The sequence below is a fragment of the Mesoplodon mirus genome, assembly GCF_964341445.2.
Source record: "Mesoplodon mirus genome assembly, chromosome: 9".
Taxonomy (NCBI): domain Eukaryota; kingdom Metazoa; phylum Chordata; class Mammalia; order Artiodactyla; family Ziphiidae; genus Mesoplodon; species Mesoplodon mirus.
In genome coordinates, this window is record NC_138985.1 from 61,535,834 (window position 1) to 61,554,973 (window position 19,140).

Sequence of the window (19,140 nt, forward strand, 5' to 3'; positions counted from 1 at the left end):
TGTTTTCCTTTGATGTGCAAAAGCAAAGTTTTAAGTTTCATTAGGTCCCATTTGTTTATTTTTGTTTTTATTTCCATTTCTCTAGGAGGTGGGTCAAAAAGGATCTTGCTGTGATTTATGTCATAGAGTGTTCTGCCTATATTTTCCTCTTAAGAGTTTGATAGTGTCTGGCCTTCATTTAGGTCTTTAATCAATTTTGAGTTTATTTTTGCGTATGGTGTTAGGGAGTGTCCTAATTTCATTCTTTTATATGTACCTGTCCAGTTTTCCCAGCACCACTTATTGAAGAGGCTGTCTTTTCTCCATCTTATATTTTTGCCTCCTTTATCAAAAATAAGGTGACCATATGTGCATGGGTTTATCTCTGGGCTTTCTATCCTGTTCCATTTATCTATATTTCTGTTTTTGTGCTAGTACCATACTGTCTTGATTACTCTAGCTTTGTAGTATAGTCTGAAGTCAGGCAGTTCGGATTCCTCCAGCTCCATTTTTGTTTCTCAAGATTGCTTTGGCTATTCGGGGTCTTTTGTGTTTCCATACAAATTGTGAAATTTTTTGTTCTAGTCCTGTGAAAAATGCCATTGGTTGTTTGACAGGGATTGCATTGAATCTGTAGATTGCTTTGGATAATATCGTCATTTTCACAATGTTGATTCTTCCAATCCAAGAACATGGTATACCTCTCCATCTGTTTGTGTCATCTTTAATTTCTTTCATCAGTGTCTTATAGATTCCTGCATACAGATCTTTTGTCTCCTAAGGTAGGTTTATGCCTAGGTATTTTATTCTTTTTGTTTCAATGGTAAATGGGGTGTTTCCTTAAATTCTCTTTCAGATTTTTCATCATTAATGCATAAGAATACAAGAGGTTTCTGTGCATTAATTTTGTATCCTGCTGCTTTACCAAATTCATTGATTAGCTCTAGTAGTTTTCTGGTAGCATCTTTAGGATTCTCTATGTATAGTGTCATGTCATCTGCAAACACTGACATCTTTACTTCTTCTTTTCCAATTTGGATTCCTTTTATTTCTTTTTTTTCTGATTGCTGTGGCTAAATCTTCCAAAACAATGCTGAATAATAGTGGTAAGAGTGGGCAACCTTGTCTTGTTCCTTATCTTAGTGGAAATGGTTTCAGTTTTTCACCATTGAGGACGATGTTTGCTGTGGGTTTGTCATATATGGCCTTTATTATGTTGATGAAAGTTCCCTCTATGCCTACTTTCTGCAGGGTTTTTATCATAAGTGGGTGTTGAATTTTGTCAAAATCTTTTACTGCATCTATTGAGATGATCATATGGTTTTTCTCCTTCAATTTGTTAATATGGTTTATCACATTGTTTGATTTGCATATGTTGAAGAATCCTTGCATCCCTGGGATAAACCCCACTTGATCATGGTGTATCATCCTTTTAATGTGCTGTTGGATTCTGTTTGCTAGTATTTTATTGAGGTTTTTTGCATCTATATTCATCAGTGATAGTGGCCTGTAGTATTCTTTCTTTGTGACATCTGTGTCTGGTTTTGGTGTCAGGGTGATGGTGGCCTCATAGAATGAGATTGGGAGTGTTCCTCCCTCTGCTATATTTTGGAAGAGTTTGAGAAGGATAGGTGTTAGCTCTTCTCTAAATATTTGATAGAATTCGCCTGTGAAGCCATCTGGTCCTGGGCTTTTGTTTGTTGGAAGATTTTTGATCTCAGTTTCAATTTCAGTGAAATTGATTGGTCTGTTTATATTTTTTATTTCTTCCTGGTTCAGTCTTGGAAGTTTGTGCTTTTCTAAGAATTTGTCCATTTCTTCCAGGTTGTCCATTTTATTGGCATATAGTTGCTTGTAGAACTCTCATAATCCTTTGTGTTTCTGCAGTGTCAGTTGTTACCTCTCCTTTTTCATTTCTAATTCTATTGATCTGTGTCTTCTCCCTTTTTTTCTTGATGAGTCTGGATAATGGTTTATCAATTTTGTTTAGTTTGTGTATTTTCAAATTTGTTACTGGTCTGCATCCCCCTTCCCACGCCCCTCTGCCCCATTATTTCATTGTCACAGATAAGGTAAGTGAGGAACAAAGAGATTAAGTAAGTCACCTAAATCACATATGGAACACAGGGGAACTGAGATCTACCATTTGACCTTAAGTCACTTTAGCTCTAAAGCTCATTCCCTTCTTATCATATTCTGTCTCTGAGATGTAATCACCTCCAAATTCTCAACCTTCTTCTCTACTTTCTGCACAAAAACATGACCCATGATTCTGCATATCCCATAATAACCACACGATAACATAGGTTATTGGGGAAGTTTTCTCCCCACTGAGGTTCTTGCTTACTGGATTTGTCTTTTCATCTAGTTGGAGTCTTTTATGTAGTTCAGTAAAATTCAACTCTCTGTTGTCAGAGAAAAGGTGAGATAAACCATTCTCCTCAATTCTGTGGAACTCAAGAAGGTGACACTGGGAGTGAGAGTGAAATGGAGGTTGTATCTCTGCTGCTTCATCATTCAGTTTCAGTTTCCCAAGTGTGAGCACCTAGATGAGCTGAATGTGCATTGGATGGGTGTTTTTTGTACAACATCACCCCTTGCTGCAGTCCAGGTCCTTAATCAGGGGCTCAGTGGAAGAAATCATGATCTGTTCCAGTGTTGGAAGAAAGCTGACTGATTTGTTTGTTTGTTTTTAATTTATCTGTTTATTTATTTTTGACTGCATTGGGTCTTCATTGTTGTGCACGGGCTTTTCTCTAGTTGTGGTGAGCAGGGGCTACTCTTTGTTGCAGTGCACAGGCTTCTCATTGCGGTGGCTTCTCTTGTTGTGGAGCATGGGCTCTAGGCATACAGACTTCAGTAGTTGTGGCACATAGGCTCAGCAGTTGTGGCTCACAGGCTCTAGAGTGCAGGCTCAGTAGTTGTGGTGCATGGGCTTAGTTGCTCTGCAGCATGTGAGATCTTCCCGGACCAGGGCTGGAACCCATGTCCCCTGCATTAGCAGGTGGATTCTTAACCACTGTGCCACCAGGGAAGTCCCAAGCTGTCTGATTTGGATTTACTGAGAGATTATGTTTGCAGACTGGACCTATTGGGCAATTAAAGGCTTTGTGAAGGATAATTGTGACTATATTGGTTTTTCACCTGTGTGCTAACAGAGAAAGTATTATCTCCATCTACCGAGTCCTTCCTGCCTTCCCCTCCACTTCTCTCCTGCTTCAGTGCCCACCTTGGTGTATGATGTTCTCAGGTATGGCACCTTACCCCACAACCTGTACCAGTTGGCTTTCCCATCTGAGGTCCTGCCATAATTTTTTTTTTTAACAGAGAAACACATTTACTGAACTTATAAGACAGAAAATAAAGAAACCAAGCTCATTTAATACTGGTAGTCAAGGCAATGAATTTATTTGCAAAACCAAAGCAGTTATCATGGGTTTGAAAGGGACACCTTAACCAGCAGAACTTTGTATATGCACAACCTACACTGATAGATAAATTGCTGCTACTGCTTTACCCACAATATAATTAATCCTCTGTTTCTCATCCATGAGCAATTTGTTTGATTGTCCAATCTGAATATCCAACTTTACCTGCAGTGCTTGTTCCTGGATATCACGAAACAATACCATATTTTTCTCAGTCATGATTTTCTGGCTCCCCAAAAGCCATTCCTCCCTTTCTTGTTTGCCATCCCTGTCATCCTGATTGTCTGTGGGCCAATCTGATGTTCTTGATTTTCTGTGGCCCCTTTTCCTGATTCTCTGTTGCTTAGAGTAGTCTACCACTCCCTCTCCAGGTTTCTGACCATCAGGGGAAGGGGCACAGAATTTGGTCAGGCCATCTATGAGGCCTTTCCTTTTCTTATTGAACTTCAAGGGAACACTGGCATCTCGGTGGACGTCCAAGCTGCCTATTCAGTCTAAATATCTTTCTTCTGACGACAATGCTGATTGGCTGGAGAGAGTGATATTATGTGTCTGACCCCTTCTGGGGCCTGTTTGAACTTTGCTGAAGGCAACTTTTGACACCATGTTTTGTTTCTTTAACCTTTTTTTTTTTTTTTTTAAATGTCCTAATGGATTAGTATAGTGCCATTTTATCTGTGCCACCTTCTGTAGAAATTTTTGTCCTTTTCCCCTAGGTTGACATATTTGACATGGCCACACGCCTTTTGGCATCCCAGTGAGCAGCGGATCACTACACTCCATGTGAAAAATCTTGGTCACAGGAGTCATGAAAGAACATGTTATCTGCATTTTTGCCCTGATCTTGACAGGAGCTGCATGGTTTCCCCTTGAGGTGCTGCCGCCATAAAGCCCTCACTTCTATCCATGAGTTCCAGTGGGAAACTTGAAAAAGGTTGGATGACCTCTGTTGCCACAGTTGGCACAGGAGATGAGTGCCTCTGCTCTTTTCTCTGTTCTTTTGTACCAAGACTGACCCCAACAACCTGTACCAACTAGCCTTTCCCTCTGAGCTCTTGCCACATTTTTAGTGAGCGGTGAACAGGTTTCCATCTCTGGAGGCATCCCCTGACTTCTCTTTTTCGCAGTTTGGAGAACCTTTTTTGTTAGTTTAAGAGACAGTTCTACCACTTCCTGTAAGTTTCTCTTTTCTCCGTTGGTCTTACTTTTTTCAAAGAATCCGTGTCACATATCTTCCCTGAGGTAAAGAAGTACAGGCTCCACTTTCTCTTTGAGTTGGGGAAGGGGAAGGGGAAAAGATAGGGAGAGGAACAAAAATTCAGATGTTCAAAATTTGCCTGCCATAGTATTTTGCTCAATGGCAATGTTTCCCTATCCTAGCTGTGGTTTCCTGGACTCAGCATCGCTCTCTTTCTTGTTTGGCATCATACAGAATGAATAAAAGCATCTTTTCTACTTGAACCCAACTGGAGTAATGTTCGTCAGTGAAATCGGTCTGCAGGAATCTCCTGTATAAAATTTTGTTGACTCAGAATCAATCCTAGGTAGATAATGGTGATACCAAGCAACAGGACCCTCACGTTGTGGCATAGGCTGCAGTAGGAGTTGAGGAAGGGATTTAGGGAGAGTGGCAGTTGGAAAATGGGTATCCCTTTGTGGTGTGCCTCTGACATGGGTCTAGAACTTTGGTGATACCTTTCTTAACCAATTGATGGTTATTGCCTGGGATGGATTTCAAAGTTTGGATTTGCCTTTGGTTTGTTAAATTCTAAGTACCAATATTGCCTCTTACTGTCATTAATAAGCTCTCAGTACTTTTATTTTTCCTTTTAAAAGTTAGAGTTTCATAATCGTGCACTGTGAGACAGTGCTGAGGTTATTAGCACTTTTCTAAGGCCCGATTTATAAATATTCTTCCACTATCTCTCAGGTTATCTACAAAAGAATTTCAATAATTCAACCTTTCTATTGTACTTGAACATAGCTCTTGAGGGTATTTCTTTTTTCTCTGAAGTGAGTAGTAGTTTTTCTTTTTTTTTAAACCATCATTTTCACTGACACTACATCAGCATCAAAGAAATGATTTCCAGCTAGTTGTGCGTAAGTTGAAGTTTCCAACTGATTTTTGCAGTTCTATCTTGCAAATCAAGGTGGAGGAGCAAACAAACAAACAAACAGAATTGTTGTAATACAGTGAATCAGAAAGCAAAAGGGAGCTTATATCTGGGGCTGTGTCCTAACCAATTGATTTTGGACTGACACTGATGAAGGACAACATTCTGCAGTAAAGAGTGATGCAGTAACTAGCTATTACTCAGATAGCAGTGTTTTTGTACTTTATCACTGTCTGTGAGCAATGACACGGATTGAGGTGGCTTTCCAAAGTATGCCATAGCATTTGTAGCTATGCTTGGCCTTGACCAAGCCTTATTATGGGTTGGCTGTTTCATCCCTTCAGAGAGAACTAAAATATACCTGGACAATGTCCTGTGATTAATTTTGGTGAGAGACTTTCACATGAAAACAAAACAGAGTAAAACAAAGTAAAATAAAAATGACCCAATGTGTGAGATTATCAGAAGGAGCTGTGATGCATTTTGTTTTTCTTTCTTAAAAGGAGAGATTGACTCTCAGAATTTGGAGATGGTGACATAGACTGCTATGGGTTTGATCTGTGTACAAATTATTTTTTTAATCTGTTTTGGGATAAGAACTTTCTACAGGTAATTCAATAAAAGGTTAAAAGTAAAATGACAAAAAGCTGTTAAACCTCCTACTCTGGCAATGCTACATTAGAACCTTTTCCTCTTCATTATTCCTAGGTGTCTTTGCATTCAGCATTTTAGTTTCAGTGCTTTCTCCCCTTTTCTTGCTGTAATAATGTCTCTGCCCTCTTTCTTGGTTATTTGACATGTTCATTTCTCTTGGGAATTATGTTGCTTATTTCGCCTCAACAGCTACGAATTTTACTCTTTCTACCATACTTTACGTTCCATATACTTTTGCTTTATATTTCAAGCAAGAAACCAATGGCTACTTAATGTATGTGCACTCTGTTTTTCATGTTGTATATATTTTAGATATTTCACATATGTGATTTAGTGAAAGGTGGAAGAGGCAATTTTTTCCGTTTTTAGTCTTCATGGTGAAACTGAGCACAAATACCGTTCCCTACAAATTATCATGAATTTGTTGACAAAAAATGAATTATAACTCTGTCTCCTGATTCTTAAGTCTGTGTATTTAAGCTAATGTGACTCACAGCATGCTGAGTGTGAAGTGAATAAACAGTAATATCTTTCGTGACTTACTGCCTGGGAAGATGGCAGAAGATGGTACAGTGGTACATGGAGGTGCCATGGAGCCACACAAATGGAAGCTACCACTCTAAACAGATGTAACTTTCTTCACAAAAATAAGTTCTAAATCCCCATTCTGTCTTGTTAGTGCTAGAAAAATGTTACTTCTGGAGAGAGGATTTCACTGTTATAAGGGACAGATGCATTTGGAACCCTCAATCTACAGAAGCACAGAACTTTAGCACCATGCAACCTACGCAGGGTTAACAAGAACAGAAGGATATAAGTTATCTGGTATAAGTTCCTTGAATTTCTTCTCCCCACTCGCTTCAAATATATTCTGGCTTGACTTGCTCAATTTTTTCCCCACGTAGGCTTTCCAAAGTGGGTTATGTTGGACAGTCAGTATTTGAGATTTTGTGATGGAGAATCAGGAAGAAAAGAAACTAGACAGACACTTCTGGAAGAAGTTTTTTTGTTGTTGTGGGGCAGGAGTGGGTTGGAGCACAATCCTTACATGAGAGCAGAAGTGGAAGAGGAAAATGGTGATAAAAAAGATGTTGATAGGATCCTCTTTCTTTTCCACTGTGTTTGATAAATATAAATAAAAGATTTGTTATTTTAGTTTGAAACCAATTTTGGTGGCATGACCCGTATTCTGTAAGGATGACCCCAGTGTTCTCCTGCACTATGTGGGTCAAAGCATAAGCTTGTGTTATGTTCGTGAAGGCATGGACAGTCAATACAAAGAAGACCTGGACCAAACTGCTGCATGGCTTGAACCATACTAGTTCATTATTTTCACCATCTCAGAGAGGAGAAACTTGAGGCCAGTATTGGTCAGTTAATGTCTGCCTACTATTGGTTACCTACTGTGTGACAGAGACTGTGTTAGGCAATTAACATGACAGTGCTGGTAATCCTATCAATAACAGTGTAAGAAAACAGAAAACTGCCTCAAGAGCATGAAGTTCTAAAAAGGTAAAATGCAGAAGAAAAATGATCAATAAAAAAATTAGTCAATGTCAAAAGTAAAACTCTCCTTTGCTTTTACTCTTTTTTTAGGCATTGCCAGCAGAGTTAACTGTTTCATGTACTGAATGAAATATATTGTTTAATTCCACCTCTGTCTAGAAAATCCCCAGACCTATGCTTGTTTGAACTGTATAGGCAAAATATGATTCTAGGAGTTGGGTCTCTTTCGGCCTGGCCGGATACGCTAGACCTGCAGTAGGAGACCGGGAGTTCCCACTTCTCTTCAGGCATGAGTCATGTGCCGGGAAATGAGCTCGGGCTAGATCAGCAGTTTTCTGGTCTAGACATGAACTCCCCTGATAATCAGAGTGGAGGAGGAAGTACAGCAAGCAAAGGGCGCTATATACCTCCTCACTTAAGGAACAGGGAAGCATCTAAAGGATTTTATGATAAGGACAGTTCAGGGTGGAGTTGTAGTAAAGACAAGGATGCCTACAGCAGTTTCGGGTCTAGAGATTCAAGAGGAAAGTCCAGTTACTTCAGTGATCGAGGAAGTGGATCAAGGGGAAGGTTTGATGATCGTGGATGGAATGACTATGATGGTATCGGCAGTCGTGGTGACAGAACTGGCTTTGGCAAATTTGAACGTAGTGGACACAGTCGTTGGTGTCACAAGTCAGATGAAGATGGTTGGTCAAAACCACTTCCACCAAGTGAACGCTTGGAGCAGGAACTCTTTTCTGGAGGAAACACTGGGATTAACTTTGAGAAATACGCTGATATACCAGTAGAGGCAACTGGCAATAACTGTCCTCCACATATTGAAAGTTTCAGTGATGTTGAGATGGGAGAAATTATCATGGGTAACATTGAGCTTACTCGTTACACTCGTCCTACTCCAGTGCAAAAACATGCCATTCCTATTATTAAAGGAAAAAGAGACTTGATGGCTTGTGCCCAAACAGGGTCTGGAAAAACTGCAGCATTTCTTTTGCCCACCTTGAGTCAAATTTATACAGATGGTCCAGGTGAGGCTTTAAAGGCTGTGAAGGAAAATGGAAGGTATGGACGCCGTAAACAATATCCAGTCTCCTTGGTTTTAGCCCCAACAAGAGAATTGGCTATACAGATCTATGAGGAAGCCAGAAAATTTTCATACCGGTCTCGAGTTCGTCCTTGTGTGGTATATGGTGGTGCTGATATTGGTCAGGAGTTTCAAGACTTAGAACATGGATGTCACTTGTTAGTCGCCACTCCAGGACGCCTGGTGGATATGATGGAAAGAGGAAAGATTGGGTTAGATTTCTGCAAATACTTAGTGTTGGATGAAGCTGATAGGATGCTGGATATGGGGTTCGAACCTCAAATACGTCGTATAGTTGAAGAAGATACTGTGCCACCAAAGGGTGTCCGCCACACCATGATGTTTAGTGCTACTTTTCCTAAGGAAATTCAGATGCTTGCTCGTGATTTCTTGGATGAATATATATTTCTGGCCATAGGTAGAGTTGGCACTACCTCTGAGAACATCACACAGAAAGTAGTTTGGGTAGAAGAGTCAGATAAACGGTCATTTCTACTTGACCTCTTAAATGCAATCGGGAAGAATTCACTGACTTTAGTTTTTGTGGAGACCAAAAAGGGTGCTGATTCTCTGGAAGATTTCGTATACCATGAAGGATATGCTTGTACCAGTATCCATGGAGACCGATCACAGAGAGATAGAGAGGAAGCCCTTCACCAGTTCTGCTCAGGAAAAAGCCCGATTCTAGTGGCTACTGCTGTGGCAGCAAGAGGACTAGACATTTCAAATGTGAAACATGTTATCAATTTTAATTTGCCAAGTGATATTGAGGAGTATGTACATCGGATTGGCTGTACAGGATGTATAGGAAACCTTGGTCTGGCCACCTTATTTTTCAATGAAAGAAATATAAATATCACAGAGGATTTGTTGGATCTTCTTATTGAAGCTAAACAAGAAGTGCCATCTTGGTTAGAAAATATGGCTTATGAACACCACTATAAGGGTAGCAGTCGTGGGCATTCTGAGAGACTCAGTGGAGGATTTGGTGCCCGAGACTATTGACAAAGTAGCGGTTCTGGCAGTTCTAGCTTTAGTAGTAGTCATGCAAGCAGCAGCTGCAGTGGTGGAGGTGGTCATGGCAGCAGCAGAGGATTTGGTGGAGGTGGCTATGGAGGCTTCTATAGTAGTGATGGATATGGAGGAAATTGCAGTTCTCAGGGGGTTGACTGGTGGAGCTAATATGGAAACCACATGTAACTTAGCCAGACTATATACCGTGTAGCTTCAAGAACTAGCAGTACATTACCAACTGTGATTCTCCTGAAAATTCAAGGGAGCTCAAAGCCAAAGGAAGAAAAAGGAACAGTCAACAACCCTATTAAGAAGTTGGTTTGAAAACTTAATTGCTGTAGTTTGGACTAACTCCCCTCCTGCTTGTTTCCATCCCAAACTGCATTTATAATTTTGTGACTGAGGATCATTTGTTTGTTAATATACTGTGACTTTAACTTTAGGCAACTTATTATTTTGATGTCCTGTTGGCTCAGTAATGCTCGAGTTTTCTATTGTTTTGACAAAGTAAATCAACTGAACTTGAGCTAAAATCAAACCTTGGCACACAGGTGTGATACAACTTAACAGGAATCATCAATTCATCTGTAGATATTATAAAGAAAAAATCTTGGATAGTATCCTGCATTAGGACTTTTGATAACTTGCAGAGTGGGGAGGGAAACATCTTACAGCAGAATTAGTTTCTAATGTGGCAACCTGTACTAAGTTGAAGTTCTGACTTGCTCACTCTATCCTGGATAGGCACTTCTAATCTTTAAATAAGCCGTTCCAGTCATGATGAGGTGGCATCTATGAGTACATCCATATGTTTTTCAAAGCACTCTTCGAAGTTAATGCAAGTAAATACAGCAGTTCCTCTATTAATGTTTAGCTTATTCTAAGCTAGGCAAATGTGGGCATATTATAGGAAAAGTTTAAAAGTTTGGATAACAAAAGTGTTTAGGGGAAATTTTATCTAATTAGATGTTTTTAATGCCTGCCATAAATAAAATTGAGATGGTAAAATGGCTGACCATGCCAGTGACCAGTCCTTTTAAGGGCCTGCTTGGAGTTTGGTCTTTAATGCATGCTAGTGTTGATGTTTTTTGGTCAAGAGGATATGAGCAGGAGGGATTGTGCAGCAGGCTTTTATTTTAATGCAGATTCTCTTTATTCTGTTTAGGCTGTGTTGAAATGTTAAAATGACTTACACTTGTAGAGTTTGTAAATCAGAGTAACAACAAATGCTGAAATCCTTGAGATCACACAGGTTGGAAATATGTACTAAACTGCACAAGGTGTTATTTTTATATAGTGCAGTTTTAATGTATTTTAGTTGCATAGGTTTCCATTGTATTTATAGTCACTTTCTGCTAAATTTGGCCAAAGATGATTGTTCACCAACTAAAAATGCCTCTGCCGCTTGGAATTCTGTGCTGATTTTGTGGTTGGAATATAGTGATCTTTATAGGCTGATCTTTACAATGGCTTCAGAAGGCAAAAATTTCTTAAAGTGCAATAGATTCTCAAGCGTATTGTGCCTTGTTCTAAAACTTTATTGTAGGTGCATTGACAGTATTGAGGTCATTTGTTACGGTGCTATTTCAACTAGTATAGATTTAGACTCTTGTACATTTTGCCCATACGTTTTTACAAAATACTTATTTTATTGCATGTTCAGAGAATTTTATATATATGTCTGTGTGCGTGTCCTTAAATTTCCAATCTTATTTTGTCTCTTGGAAATTGTTGAATGCAGCATGGTAAGAACTAGATTCTAAAATTTTATTTGGGACCATGGAATGATAGTTGAGAAGAAAACTATTTGCACACGACAGGTTTTAGATACTTTTTGCTACTAGTTTGTGTAATATTTATTGAACATTTTGACAAATGTTTATTTTTGTAAGCATAAAAGTGATTCTTTGGAAGTTTAAAGAAAATTGACCAAAAGTACAAAAACACTGGCACTTGAATGTTGAATGTCACTGTATGTGAAATAAAACATTTCAGGGTAGTGTGAGCTTTTAATGTTAAGTCCTATTAAACTTGAGTCAAATTAAGCAGACCCAGCATTGGCAATGTAGGTAGCTATAACTTTCTGACAAAATGTAAGGCAAAATTGGCAACTTGAAATTACAACATGACAAGGTTTTGATACCTTTGTCTTAAAATATTAACGAAACACTTCTAAACACTGATAAGAAATGTCCACGTTTTCAAAGGTTCTCAGAGTTTTATTTAGTACATACTTTGTTTTGTTTGGTTTTCAGTGTCTGGCAAATTGCAGTTCTCAAACATGTGGTTATCTTTGTGTATTGCCATAATCAGTGACTTTTACATTCAGTTTTGTCAGCCAGCAATATTTTCAGTAAATAAGAATGGAATTAAATTTGCTATATGTAAACATCAAAGCTCAAGTCACTGTAAGTTTAGTAATTGCTTAAAGTATTAGTTTTAGATGCTAGCACTGCATGTTCTGTGTTTTTTCTGGTTTTACTAAAATAAAGAGTTGAATACAAAAAAAATATGATTCTAAAGGAAAGTAGTCTTTTACGTACATAATCCATTTGTGCTTGAGATAGTTTTGGATATTGAATAATGTAGTTGGAATTTGAAATAAGTTTTACTTGAGTGCACCTTCCTAAAATTTAAATGTCAATTTCCGTATATGTATTGGTGAAAGTCCAGTCAGGAAAACAGGAACCACACTAGGTATTTCAACAAAGAAAGTCTAATCTAGGGGGTTGGTTAAGTAAAGCTGAAAGAGCAAAATGGGAAAGTCCAGCCATAACAACTGTAGAAAGTAGCTACCATTCAAATGGCTGGAGCATACAAAAAAAGAGGTTAGGATTTTCCGAATCTAGAAGAGTACAGACTCTGTACATTGGGGCTCAGATTACTGAACAGGGGTCATGACCCACGTACTGCAGGTCATCTGAGAAGAGTGCAATGAAGCTAGTTCCAGGAATGCCAATGGCTACTGTTGGGATGAAGAGCCAGTACTAGATAACAGAGAGGGGAACAAGAAGGAATGATTCCCTTTCCCCTTCTCCTGCCTTCCAGTCTCTCCCAGAGAATACCACTACTGGCTGCACCAAACAGGGAGCAAGCTGACAAAGGACAAAAGTAGTTTTCACAGTCTTAGCCTCAGGATTACAAGAGTATAGAATTATAGATTTGGAGCTGAGAGATAAGAGCTTTATAACCAGCACAATATTTATGATCATTTAAAGGTATTTCTGAATTTAGAGTTTTAAACTTTAGATCATAGCTTAGGTCTGAGAGCCGTCCTTATAAGTGACCAAAACTTTGACAGAAGGTAGACAGGGTGTGGAAACCAATTTAATTGGGATATACCCTTTACTAGTTACACCAAAATTATTCTCTTTCCAGGAAATGGTGGGTCCAATGCCTTCAAGTTTTAATTTGCTTAATGGTGAGAATGTTTCTACCTCTTAGGTTTAGCTTATAATTAAATGACTTGAAAGGTGTTACTTCTTATTATCAATTCCAATGCCAAGATTTAGAACAATTTTAAACACATTATATACAGAAAGTAATTACAAATATGTGGTGGGATTTGTGTTCTCGGTGAACCTAGAATCCCATTTCTATTTTTGTAATCCAGTGCTCTAAACAAAGGTGTATGGCCCAGGGTTTTCCTGGGTGGCTAAATCACACTGTGGTGGTCTTATTGCAACATTCTTATGCATGTGAAATCAGTGTAACATTAATTTTATCCATATAAATATCCGTATCAGGAGTAGCCTTAAGTGAGAAATGTCAGAGGGAGAAAGTATGTGTTTGGTACTTTCCTTAATAGCAGTGTCTAAGAACTTTAGTACTTTTCACCTGCTTTTCCTATGCTGTTACCGAGGCCTTCAGCTGTTCAGTGAAGGTACGATATGTGTGTAGGTGACAGCAGGAGTGGGGAAGGATCTTAGTTGGCTTGCTGATTGTATTAGTCTGCTTAAGCTGCCATACCCGAATACCACAGACTGGCTGTTTTAAACAACAGAAATGTATTTTATGACAGTTCTGGAAGCTGGAAGTTTGAGATCACGGTGTCTGCTTAGTTGGTTTTGAAGAGGGCTCTCTTCCTGGCTTGCAGATGGCTGCCTTCTTACTGTGTCCTCATCTGGCTGTTCCTCTGTGATGCAGGAAGAGAGAGATTGAGCTCTCTGGTGTCTCTTCTTATAAGGACACTAATCCAATCAGATCAGCCTCTCCCGACCCCACCCCACCGCCCCCATGACCTCATTTAACCTTAATTACTTCCTTAGAGGCCCTATCTCCAAATACAGCCACACTGGGGGTTAGGGTTTCAATATATGAATTTTGGGTGGACACAAACATCTAGACCATAACACTGATGAATTCTGCTTCTTTGGTATTCTCAACACAAGCTCTAGGTACCTCATTGCCTTCATTTGTAAAGGTCAAGGGAAGCACTTAAAATTACCTAAGAACTAATGAAGAAAGTTATATCCTCTGCAGTTAATTTCTTTACTGATAACTGCAGTGTCTGCTCTTAATTTTTCTCTAGAGTAGTCTCATTTTACTTTTGAGTCTTATTACTGAATTTAAGTGAAACTAAAAGGTAAATTCATCTTGGGCCATATAATATTCTCTTAGTATGTGACATAATTTTAAGTAAAACATTACTTGCTTAGTATTTAAAAAGGCATTGCTGGTTTTATTATATCTTAGTTTTCCCTTAAATCAAGCCTCCAGTGGACAACTGGGTGTTTGTATGGAGTCCAGAGGAATATTGTATGTCTTTGGGAGTTTTTTGCTTAATCCATGACTTGTGGTTTAGAATCACAGGACTGTACATAGGCTGCATTGTGAAAGTCAATCTGCCCCACTCCAGAGGTGTGAGAAGCTAGACATAGACATTCTTCCTTACCCACCACACTCTAATAAAGAAATTATTGTGAGTGGAATATAAAAATATGTTCTAAATCTTATTTGAATATTCTTTTGATACTTAATCTATATTAGAACATAAACTCAAATTGCTTGCTGTGTTTTTACTTGTGAGGCTTATAAGCATGCCCAGAGGTTATTTAACCCAATGCATAAATGAAATATAACTTAAATAAGTGCAATAAAATGCCTGATTTTCTATCCCCTGTGGGAAGAGCAAATTGATCACTGGACAGTACAATGAGTAGAATATCTAATAGAACCAGCGCATCCTCAAATTTGCCTTTTAATTGAATAACATCCTAAGACATTATTCTTCTATGAAAAGGAGAATTTACTGAAATCTCAAGAGAGTTCAGTGTCACCACCTTCCAACTCTGTATTTTCTGAGTCTACTGAAGAGGAGACTGAAACTGAAAATCTCACTTTCCAAAGTTAATATTTTTTGTAAATTAAAGTGCTACTTAATAATATTTGAAATAAAATATGGATACATATTATGTGCCAGAGACTATGCTAGGCACTTGGGATTTAAAAAAGATGAATAAGGGCTTCCCTGGTGGCGCAGTGGTTGAGAGTCCGCTTGCTGATGCGGGGGACGCGGGTTCGTGCCCCGGTCTGGGAGGATCCCACGTGCCGTGGAGCGGCTGGGCCTGTGGGCCGTGGCCGCTGAGCCTGCACATCCGGAGCCTGTGCTCCGCAACGGGAGAGGCCACAGTGGTGAGAGGCCCACATACCGCAAAAAAAAAAAAAAAAAAAAGATGAATAAAATACTTATCAGGTATTTATAATATATGAACTATATATGTTTCCCCAAATTTTGTAATACGGTAGGACTACTAAGATAATAGAAGAACATGCTTAGTAAAAAACAGAGGTAATATGGTGGAGGGAATGATTAACCAAGACTCTTAGGGGTGGAGGGTCCAAAGAAGAGCTTGACAGAGGACACAATTCCTGTTATTATCTACTGATACTCAGCACCTATTTCCTCCTCTTCAATGTCCCTATACCCTATAGCGGCTGGAAGGCTAAAAAGTATAGTGAAATGCTCTAGTGAAAAATTTGCAAAGCAGGAGAGAATGGAGTCATTTTTCCTTTGGCAGTGATGGCAGCTGACATACAAAGATCCAGCAAACATTGTTTTTTATAGTGATCAGATTCCTTGTTTCACTGCCAAGTCATTCCCCTTGACTGTGGGGGCAGCTGTGACATAGGCAGTAGTTCTTATAGCTTTCTGACCTCTGACTGTCAGCAGCAGCTCCCAATTTCTGGATCATACCTGCAGTGTTGTGACCTGAAAGCTTATTGGTGGCCCTGACTTGTGTTCCTCTAATCCTTTCAACAGTTTCCTTGGCATTTCATTCCCTGCATTAAATGCCTTCCTGTCTGACATACCTGGAGTGAATTCTGTTTCCCAAATTAAACTCTGACTGATACAAAGGGTTTGGAAGATCAATAGGAGCTCACCAAGTAAACAGAGGAAGAAAGCCTCATTCCACTCAAAGAGAATGAACAAATTAATGGTGCGCATGAAACGCTATGGTATGTTAATATGGATCAAAGTAAGTCATCACTGCTGGAGTATAAGGAGGTCAGAGAGAGCAAATGAGGTTGGCAAGTTAAAAAGAAAAGAGATAATGACGTGAGTTGTATGCTTTCCTAAAGCTGGCGTTAGGTACTGTTGAGTTAATTTAACCAGGGAATGGTGCTATAAAGGCTATTTTTTTATGTAGCCCCCTCTCATGACGCCATGGAGGATGAACCTGGGAAGGTGGTTCAGATAGGAGAGAAGGCCCAGGGAAGCATGTGAAATTAGAGATTATCAAAGAGAAAATTTGATTCAGGCTTAGGTCTTTGAATTAAGTTATTTTTTTTTTCAAGGAAAATGTTCTTAAGAAAATGCATTGTGCTAATTTGTTTTCCAACTGCTTTCCATTATAGAAAGAAGTGAGGTTTCAGAAAAATTTCCTTATTCATGCACAGAGTACATCTCCTTTCTGTGCTATCTAAAAGGATCTCCAGCCTCACATATTTTAGATTTTCTGAAAAAATATTCTAAGAGGAAAAATAGCTACTCATCTGTGTAGAAAGGGGATATTTTTGTCTTCCTTTGACGTTCGCATCAATTTAAATGAAAATTTCTTTTTAAAGCATAAATACATTTATCTAAACTTCTCTTCTTGTAAATTATTGTAGTACAGGGTGGGAAGAAGCAAGATAATAGGAAAAGAAGTAGGGACAGTAAGGAAGAATGCACTCGGGACTGGCATGGTCAGTCCTGGGCACACGGAGCTGCTGGCAAGCTGTTGAAGGAAACTGTTAAGCTTGCACCTAATGTTTGTAAAAAAGTTTGAAAACTATGCATGTCTTTAAACAGGCAAACAAAAGCAAAGAAACATTTTTCTTTTTATAGAGTCAGACTCTGTGTTCAAACTTCTAAAGAGGAGGCAGTAGGAACTGGTTTAAATTTGGATAGGTGTCTTAGTTCCGGCCACTATAACAAAACACCAAAGACTGGGTGACTTATAAACAGCAGAAATTTATTTCTCACAGTTCTGGAGGCTGGAAGTCTCAGATCAGGGTGTCGGCGTGGTCGAGTGCTGGTGAGAACCCTCTTCCAGGTTGCAGACTGCTGACTTCTCAGAGTGTGCTCGCATTGCAGAGAGCACAGGTTGGAAGCCAGTTCTCTCCTGACTCTTATAAGGGCACTAATCCTATTTATGGGGGCTTTCCCCTCATGACCTCATTTGTTTCTAAGTACCTTCCAGAGGCCCTACCTCCTAACACTATCATATGAGAGGTAGAGTTTCAACATATGAACCTTGGTGGGACACAAACATTCAGTCCATAAAAGTGGGTCTCTTCTGCACCCTTGACAAAATGGACCTTGAAGAAAGAATATTCTCTCTTTTTGTAGGCAAAACATATCTGGGCTTTTGCAGAGAATTAAAGTTATTTGCCAATGGACATATGTCTATAAATGGGCAATTCTACATGAAAACTAAAATGTAGTGCAGGTGTGTTTTCTAGATAAACATCATTTGTTGAATAATCCTTCATTTGTCAATTAAAACATTCCTAAAAGAACCATTGTAAAGAATGAGTGTGTTTATACTGTGGAATGAAAATTATTCATAGTTTTCAAAATTATCAACTCAAGCATAAAGAAACATTGAAGAATAATTATTGTATAGTAGGGTTCTGATCTTAATTTTCTTTTTATGTGCATTCTTTTTTTTTCTTAAATCTTTATTGGAGTATAATTGCTTTACAATGTTGTGTTAGTTTTCACTGTATAACAGAGTGAATCAGCTATATGCATACATATATCCCCATATCCCCTCCCTCTTGCGTCTCCCTCACACCCTTGCTATTCCACCCATCTATGTGGTCACAAAACACCGAGCTGATCTCCCTGTGCTATGTGGCTGCTTCCCACTAGCTATCTATTTTTCCTTTGGTAGTGTATATATGTCAATGTTACTCTCTCACTTTGTCCCAGCTTACCCTTCCCCCTACCAATGTCCTCAAGTCCATTCTCTACGTCTGCATCTTTATTCCCGTCCTGCCCCTAGGTTCTTCAGAACCACTTATTTTATTTTATTTTATTTTTTCGGTATGCGGGCCTCTCACTGTTGTGGCCTCTCCCGTTGTGGAGCACAGGCTCTGGACGCGCAGGCTTAGCGGCCATGGCTCACGGGCCCAGCCACTCCGCAGCATGTGGGATGGTCCCAGACCAGGGCACAAACCCGTGTCCCATGCATCAGCAGGCGGACTCTCAACCACTGCGCCACCAGGGAAGACCCCATTTTTTTTTTTTTTTTAGATTCCATATATATGTGTTAGTATACGGTATTTGTTTTTCTCTTTCTGACTTACTTCACTCCATATGACAGACTCTAGGTCCGTCCACCTCACTACAAATAACTCAGTTTCATTTCTTTTTATGGCTGAGTAATATTCCATTGTATATATGTGCCACATCTTCTTTATCCATTCATCTGTCAATGGACATTTAGGTTGCTTCCATGTCCTGGCTATTATAAGTAGAGCTGCAGTGAACATTGTGTGGTACATGACTCTTTTTGAATTATGGTTTTTTCACGGTATATGCCCAGTAGTGGGATTGCTGGGTCATATGGTAGTTCTAATTTTAGTTTTTTAAGGAACCTCCATACTGTTCTCCATAGTGGCTGTATCAATTTACATTCCCACCAACAGTGCAAGAGGGTTCCCTTTTCTCCACACCCTCTCCAGCATTTATTGTTTGTAGATTTTTTGATGATTGCCATTCTGACTGGTGTGAGGTGATACCTCATTGTAGTTTTGATTTGCATTTCTCTAATGATTGGTGATTAATGATGTTGAGCATTCTTTTATGTGTTTGTTGGCAATGTGTATAACTTCTTTGGAGAAAAGTTTGTTTAGATCTTCTGCCCATTTT

At 39.1% G+C, this 19,140-nt stretch overlaps 1 protein-coding gene and 1 long non-coding RNA gene across 2 annotated transcripts in view; both read left to right on the forward strand.

Annotated features, from left to right (window-relative positions):
- LOC309810075 overlaps positions 1–19,140 on the forward strand; it is a 352,203-nt gene that overhangs the window by 148,440 nt on the left and 184,623 nt on the right. The gene's annotated exons all lie outside the window — the stretch shown is intronic.
- Positions 7,971–9,947, forward strand: LOC309810353 (ATP-dependent RNA helicase DDX3Y-like; the record flags this gene model as incomplete). The annotated part of the gene is given in 2 exon segments (XM_082632312.1): positions 7,971–9,767; positions 9,771–9,947. Coding segments are annotated over 2 exon segments (1,974 nt in total).